Raw genomic sequence first — 8,796 nt, 5'->3', positions numbered from 1 at the left:
CTAACTAATTTTATAATTACGAGTGAAAAATATATTTATAATTACATTAATTTTGTAGACATTGATAAAGAAACTGAACATAAATCTTGGAGAATTCAAGAAGATAGTTGGTGATATAAATGAAATGGTCAAACAAGGTGAATCTAATTATTTGGGGAACAATGAGATCAAAGAAATGTGCAACAACTGGAAGAACGAAATTGTTTGGAAAGAAGTTTTTGAAACTGAGAATGTTGACGATGATATTAATGTGATTAGTTTGAATGATGATGGTGGAGCAGTGGAAGGTATGAAAACAACTAATATGTGTTGATTCGCATAATTACTCTACAAAATAAAACATACAATTTTGATAATGTAGAAGGAACAAATGTTCAAGATCCTTCCAAGGAGGCTAGAACTGTTAAAGATGGTGGCGGAAACATTGATACTGTTACTATGAATCCTAAGCATGGTGGAGCATTGGAAGGTATGAAAACATTGATGTAACATCCTAAATATTCTTATAATAAATAAAGAGAGTTGCGTTAAATTGTCGTGTGTTAAATAATATTAACTAGCGTCAATAAGGAAAAGATCATAGACTTGGACTAATTAAGATGGATTAAAGGGAATGAGCCTTAGGTCCATGGGCTTTAAGGGATATAAATATCCCCTTAAACCACCCTAAAACCCTAATCCTCATTCCATCCATCCATATTGCCTACACACTCAAAAACACACACACATCACTATACATATATACGGCCGAGTGAGTAGAGCGAGATTCGGGATCGAGTGGACGCTAGTTCGTGTAGATCCTTATTATACAAGCCATATACAAGATTGATAGCTCGTAAGCAAGCTAACCTAGATCAATCGAGCACGTAAAGGTATGTCTTTTACCTTAAAGTTTACGTTTTTATTAATGTTTAACCTTGAAACTTAGAACGAGAATAGATCGGGTATAAACGAAACGTAAAGTTTTAAACTTGATGCTAAAACGAAGATAAAGAACCCATAAACCTATCCGGCTCGATTAAATGAACCCCTAAGATCTAGTTTTGAACGTTTTAGCTTAAAGGTCCAAACTTTATGCTTTCCCGGGCCGAGTTTTATCCAAAATTAGCCATGGGAACGATTTCCGAGAAACATTAACGTCATATCTAGAGATTTAAATTTAAAATGGAGGTGTTTAGACTTAAAACCCAACCCGTGGCCGGAACTGAACAACTTCGCCTGCAAGCAAGTTCACCAACTGTGAACTTCGCCTGATAGTTAAGTTCGGTTCGCTAGATGTTAAGTTCGCCACTGGTCAAGTTCGCTACTAGCTAAGTTCGCTGATGTTAACTTCGCCAGTAGCTAAGTTCGCTAATGTTAACTTCGCCAGTAGCTGAGTTCGCTTAAGTTAAGTTCGGTAACGAATCAGATAGCGAATCAGACTTAATACGTTATGAAGGATGAGTTAACAAATTAGAAAGTAAGTTAAAATCCTAATAGAAAATGTCTTAAGACAATTAATGGAAATAAAATTTTTCTAAGCTGACCCAGCCAGGGGCTCTGCCCCTTGGACCCTACTAGGGGCTGCCGCCCCTAGACCCCGCTGCTAGGGGCGCTGCCCCCAGACCCCGTTCGTTGTGGGTAATAACTAAGACTAGAAAGATGGTATGAGAAGTGATAGTTAATTGATACGTGTAATTATAATACAGTCAGCCGTGCACAACTGAAGAAAGGGATTACCATTAACGGTGAACGTAACCGCATTCAATTGAGTTTCTAGCCCCATTTCCTTGTTATGTTTTTTGGGATGTGTGCATACTCTATGTGAATGTTAATACACTTACCTTAAATGGTAAGTGTATGTCCTATTGACGATTGTGATAGTTATGTATGTATGCTTGACAGTAAGTGAACGACCTTCGGGTATTGCACGTATTATTAAGGTAAGTATAGTATAGTATGTATGAAATGTATATGTGAAAAAAGAGTATGTACGATTATGTTGTGTATGGTATTAATTGTACGGATATGATAATGAAAGGTAAGGTAAGGTTAAAGGGTTGCATACCCTAATAATATATTCGAAGGATAAAGGGTTGCATACCCTAATAATATATGCGAAGGATAAAGGGTTGCATACCCTAATAATATATGCGAAGGTTAAAGGGTTGCATACCCTAATAATATATGCGAAGGTTATAGGGCGTAATGCTCTTTAAAACGTAAGGTAAGTATATGTAAGAAAGAAAGTGCGAAGGTAAGTAAGTATATTATAAACAAAGGTATGAAAGTACGTAGTTATGAATGTATTGTATGTTATGTGATTAACTAGAACTCACTCACGCTGACTTTTAGTATGCACGCAGGTGAGTAGAATGAGGCAGCTCGCTTGAGGGGACACGTGGCATGGAATAAGAGGCTGGCATCGGAAGACTCAAGACGTTTAAGTTTAATGTTTTGTGTATTCTGAAAGACGAAATGTTGTTTTAAGACAAGTTATGGTTTGTTATGAAATGTTTTATGAAAGTTTTTATATTCCGCGAATGTTTTAATTAACTCTGATAAATAGAACTGTGTTCATGAGTAAATCCAACACCAAACCTAGGGCACCGGTAACGAGCCTTACAATTGATACTGTTGCTACTAATGTGTTTTGATTAAAATAATTACTCTACAAAATAAAAAATACACGATTTTGATAATGTTGAAGGTACAAATGTTCAAGATCCTCCCGAGGAGGCGGGAACTGTTAATGATGGCAACGGAGATGTAGGCGGGAACATCAATATTGTTGCTTTGAATGTTGAGCATGGTGGAGCATTGAAAGGTATGAAACAACTAATATATTTTGATTCGCATAATTACTCTACGAAATAATTACTCTACAAAATAAAAAATACACGATTTTGATAATCTCGAAGGTAGAGGTGTACAAATCGTTTTTTTAAACCGGTTTCGGTTTTTAACCTATTCGGTTTTTTCTTTAAACAAAAAAACTGGTTTTTTTTAACCGGGACCTGTTTAAACCGGTTTCGGAAGCATAAAAACCATAACCGATACAAACCGGTTAGAACCTTGACAAAATGGAAATAAAAAATAATACTTACAGCATAAAGTATCACCCAAAACTCGGATCGGTTAAACTCCAATCTGTTGACTCGTTGTTCATGAAAAACGTTGTCGATACTAGAAAAATAACACCAAAAACTAAAGATAGGAATATGCTGTAACTGATAAACTTGCAGAATTGAGCTGCTGGTGCTGCTGCAAAAAAGCGGTTTTAACCGGTTTTTTTATATGCGTTATTGGTTAACCAGTTATTTAACCAGTTTTTTCCTAAACCGGTTAGAAAACCGGTTTGGGAAAAAACCGGTTGTATAACCGAACCAGTCATATAAATTCAAAACCGGTATAAAACCGGTCTAACCAGTTTCTGACCGAACTGGTTACAAAAAAACCGGTTTTCCACCGTAACCGGTTCCGTTTTTTTTTCGGTTTCAGTTACATAATCAGTTTTTTCGGTACAAATGTTCAAGAACCTCCCGAGGAGGCAGGAACTGTTAAAGATGGTGGTAAATTTAAACAATATCGGAGGCAGAATCTAAAGCTTAATAAAAAAAAGATGCTAGGAATGCGGGAGCAAACGGTGAAGATGGTGGTGGGAGTAACGAAAATGCATGCGGTAAAACAGGTTTGTTAAGATAATTACTCTAGTTTAATATCAATAACTTTTATCAAACTAAAATATATGTAATTAATAAAGTCGAAGGTAGGAATGTTCAAGATGGTTCTAGCAAGGAAAGGAAAAGTGTTGATGGTTGTGCAAAGACATGTATAAAATTATTACTCTACTTTTATAATATGTAATTAATCTATGACTTTAAAATCCAGGGGATAAAAATTCCAGGTTCATTAAATGGGCTGCTGAAAAGGATCCATGGAATCTAGTAGCCAAAAAAATCCCCTTGTATGTATCAATATACAACTGATTATTACTCTACTCTATAAACTAATTACTCTACAACTGAATTATGTTATTAGGTGACAAAAAATTGAGAGCTGATATAGAGTCGATGTTAACAAATATGCCATTTCTTCAAACAACAAACATTGAATCAGAGACGACTCCGGAGGGAAAAGCAATTCAGAAAAGAATACCAGAAAAGAATACCGAAACTAACCTCAGCATTTAAATCGCCATATGTTAAACGCCATGTTGAATTGGGGCCAAAGCTCTCAGAAGATGAAATACTTATATCAAACTATATATTTGCTCCTATAGAAGAAAAGTACTCTCTACAAATTAATTAATTTTGGCCTTTTGTTTTGTTCGTCTATCTAATATTTTAAAAACACAGTGCATTGGTCTATAAGTCTGAGTATCTCTCAGTTGGAATGAAAGTGATGTTTGAGAGCTTATATGGAGGTGTTAAAGTTGCTACAAACCTTATAGATGTCTTGATAGCTTACATATCTGAAGAAAGTAAACGAGGCAGATTCTCAGTAAAAAGGCTTTTTTGCACAACATCAATGTTGGTATGTGATCAAACTACTACTACAATTGAAACAATTTGAAGTGCAAAAATAATTACTCTATTTATATCAATAATTACTCTATTTGTATCAACAATTACTCTATTTAAAATTGCAGCCTGCCGATCATTACGATGAGCAGATTAATGACGAAAGTAGACTGAAGTTCTTTAAAAGCATTATGGATGAAGTTATTCGAAAAAATAAAGTGGCAAGCTTAAATGGAATGGACATGCTGTTTATACCAATGGTGATATCTGATCACTATTATGTATTGGTTTTCCACATGATCGTAGGAAAGATTGAACTGATTGATTACAGTAAAACGGGTGAAAACTTCAAGGATATACCAAACATCATGGTAATACTTATTACATATATTTTAAATTGTATTGATTACCAAAGCTAAAGTCTAATATATTTTGAAAATATTGTAGAGAAATACATTCTGCAACTACTTACAATCTAAGAGAAACAAACTTCATACCAAGTTAAGAGTTGCAGAAATCAAAAGAAAGGAGATGCCGTGGAGGACCGAAATAAACAAGATCGACTGTGGTGTTTATTTAATGCGGCATATGGAGACATATAAAGGTGAAGATGCATGGGTTTGTGGGTTCTCAAATGATGAAAAAGCTCAACAAAAGCAAATCAATGAATTGAGGCATAAGTTTTTGTCAAAGATGCTCTTATCCGACATAAACAAAGCAAAGGACGAACTCGTGAGTAAAGCATTAAAATTTGAAGGCGTTGATCCAACGGAACGTGAGAAATTGAATGAGAATTGCTTTGAAAAGATACTGGATAGACAAGGAAAGTTTGTATGAATTTGAAGAAGACTGTTTTTTTTTTGTGTTTTGTTTTGTTTTTCTGTCTGGAAAAATATAGACGTGGCAGGTTGAATTTAGATGTGATGACATTGTCTTGAAGCATGTAATGCTTTTATTACACTAGAATTTTGAGGCAGGTAAAACTAATCTTGTTGTATGCTTTTATTACTCTTTTATTATACTAGAATTTGAAGCATGTAAAATTACTCTCGTTGTTTGCTTTTATTACTCTAGTTATGTGATTGCATGTGATTGTTGACTTATAAAATTGTTTGTCCAAATATCAAATTATGTTATAACAATTACAGTGAAGGTTAAAATGTTTATTCCAGTAGTCATCACAACAATTACACTAGTTAATAAAAGAAAGTTATTATATTGCAAACAATTTACCGTGTTAGAAAAAAAAACCTATAATTGCAGTATTTTTTTTCATTCTTTCAAGTATTCGTCATACCTTTTATTACACTTTGTAAAATCTAAAGAACAATATAGTATATATCCAATATAAAACTATGGTCCATGTGGATGTTTAGGAGGATAAACAGGCATTTTCTTGCATGTTCGAATATCATGACCTCCCTCACCACACACCGAGCAAACTCTTGACCGTTTCCCAGCACGACTGGCTGCTATTTCTTTTAATGACTTAAATCTTTTGTGAGAACCGCGCCCTTTATTTCTAATACCAGTTGGAACTTGAATAGTAGACGTTGACGGTTGATAATATCCAAGAAGAGAAGCCAACATATAATTTTTCTTCAAAATCAGTTTAGCTTGAGAACCCTCTTCTGCCTTTTCCCTCATGCCATTAATTTGATCTCTAACTTTGCTTAATATTTCTATGTCCGTGAAAAACATATTACATATATTTTCAGTTGCAAACATTATGTCGCGGACAATCTCATTAGCCTTATCAATGTTGCCATTAGCAACATCTTTACCAAAAATCGAACACTTGCTTTTATTTGAAACTGCTTCCCTCTTACAACGCCTCAAAATATACTTCTTTGGAATCTCATCAATCTCAAAAACGCTAAACGCAACAAAAACATGCCGACACAACAAACCATATTGCTCAAACATTTTGCAGCTACATGAAGCAAAAAAATCATTATCAGCAACAATGACGGATACCTGTGAAATAATAAACATTTAGTTAAAAAAAAAGCTTCAATAACATAATTACTCTAATTTTAGAAATAATTACTCTACTTACAAAATTATGGTTTTATTTCAAGAGTATGTACACTACCAAAAATTTTTTTGATATATCGTAATGAACATCATAATTACTCTAATTATACTCATAATTACTCTACAATTAAAAAAACAAAAATAATCTTATCTGTCACATTTAACATCATAATTTCTCTACTTATAAATATAATTACTCTACAACAAAGACAACAAAATATTATTCATAAAAAATACACTAAAAAAGTACATGAAGGAAACCTTTTCCAAAAGCTTCTTTATCTTTAACATAGATTTTTGCATTCGGTCCATCTTCCACAATGCCAACGGAATGACATCAGTTAATACTAAAATATATTTCTTCTTGAACATCCCAAAAAATTGTCTTGGTGTATCTCTTAAGAGCATCAGCCTCAAGTTCTGATTCAGTACATTCACCAGGTTTCGTATTCATCATGTCATGATCATTTTTTCGATGAGCATATCTTTGAGTTTCAAGCGCCATATCAAAATGACTAAAAAACTCGACAAGAGTTAGTTGTGAGTTTGAAACAAGACCAAAGAATTGGTTTTTACTCTCAAACCTTGATGTAGTACGCATAAGACCCGATAAAGGCTCATCACGGTAATATGCTGGAATCCACATTGATCTTAAACCGAACATAGTAGATATCCAAGAATTATCAATAAGACCAAATTCATTCACTATTTCATGCCATGTCATCTCAAACTCATCAGGTTCAATGGAATCTGTCCAAACTATGTTACAAATACGACGCTTAAAGTCCTCATTGTTACACAATGTGGGCCCAACCTGAAAACAAAAGAAAGATTTAAGATCATGATAGAATATAGTTTGTAATATGAAACTAAAAAAATGCTTAAAAAGATAATTACTCTACTTAAAACATTGAAGTTTTATTGCAAAATCTTTACTCTAAATCTAAACTCTACAACCTACAATTATTCAAATTACACGAAATAGTTACTCAAGATGAGTTTTTAATCACAGTATAACGTTATGAGCAATCTCACAAACTAAAAACAAAAAAAATAATTACTCTGCTTAGAAAAATAATTACTCTATTCAGAAATTTAGCAATAATACTAACCGTATCAGCTACTTTCTTCATTATATGCCACATGCATAATCTGTGCCCGCTCTCAGTAAAAATGGATTCAATGGCTTGCTTCATGGCGGGATCTTGATCGGTAACAACAAACTTTGGTTGACGCACAAATGCTTTCAAAAAACATGTTAGTAACCATGTATAGGATTCAATTGTCTCCTTTGCAATAAGATCAGCTCCAAGATTAACATTGCGAAAATGATTATCAATTCCGGTGAACGGAACAAAAACCATATTGTATCTATGGACAAAAAGAATCAAAATAAAGGGAAATGTAAAATGTTTAACTATTAAAAAATAAATAAATAAAAAGGAAGAAAACCTTACTTATTGGTATTGAATGTTACATCGAAGGATTTTACATCACTAAAAGTCAAATACTTCTTTTTACAAAGTTCGTCTGCCCAGAATAATCAAGTTAGACAGCCACTATCATCCACAGTATAGTCAAAAGAAAAATCATGAAGATACTCTTTCTTGTTTAATAACCGTTGAACAATCATTTCGGCATCAAATTCTCCAATATAGCAATTTATATTTCTTTTAAAATTCTTGCAGTCCGCAACAGTTACACCAACATCATCAAAACCACCATATTCTATCCTCAAAATATTAAATGATTTAACGGGACCTAGATTTAGTGTGGATAAAGAATATAACCTCTTTTGTTGCATAACTGTCAAATTTCGTGATGAAGGGAGAAAGTGCATATCTTCTTGGGAAATTAAAGTGTGATTATGTTCTTCAATAAACTTGTTTATCTTATATGATTTGCCACCATAAGTAGTACATAATGCAATCTGTGCTAGCCAACCAGTTCGGATAGAAGGCCTATTCCTATACTTCTTTTGTTTTTTTCCTTGATGAAATTCTCCAAGAGAATCAAATTTCTTTTGTGGCTTAGATCCCTCTTTTGAACATATAAAATAATTATACTGTATAAAACCATTCTTTTCGGTTTGAGAACCTTTACTTACTGAAAAACCGCCTTTATTAGCATATTCTACATAAAACTGATATGAAGCATTCAAAGATGGAAAAAACTGATTCGATTCGTTTGAAACTCGACTCGATTCTTCTAAAGATGCATTTTGCTAATGAAATTTAAAGGCTTATTAATGAAAATA

At 33.4% G+C, this 8,796-nt stretch overlaps 1 protein-coding gene across 1 annotated transcript; it reads right to left on the bottom strand.

Moving 5' to 3' along the window:
- Window positions 1–5,855: 5,855 nt before the first annotated feature.
- On the bottom strand, window positions 5,856–7,903 carry LOC143592045 (protein FAR1-RELATED SEQUENCE 5-like). The gene is made up of 4 exons (XM_077072063.1): window positions 7,652–7,903; window positions 6,972–7,353; window positions 6,790–6,851; window positions 5,856–6,479 (listed from the first exon to the last, which is right to left on the bottom strand). Exons 1-4 carry the CDS (start codon window positions 7,901–7,903, stop codon window positions 5,856–5,858), a joined length of 1,320 nt encoding a protein of 439 aa, XP_076928178.1.
- Between the last annotated feature and the right edge of the window lie 893 nt (window positions 7,904–8,796).

The sequence above is a fragment of the Bidens hawaiensis genome, unplaced genomic scaffold (genome assembly GCF_021521415.1).
Source record: "Bidens hawaiensis isolate Kalapana, Puna unplaced genomic scaffold, B.hawaiensis_p1.1 tig00040384_1, whole genome shotgun sequence".
Lineage (NCBI taxonomy): Eukaryota > Viridiplantae > Streptophyta > Magnoliopsida > Asterales > Asteraceae > Bidens > Bidens hawaiensis.
This window is presented reverse-complemented; position numbering and strand designations above follow the sequence as displayed.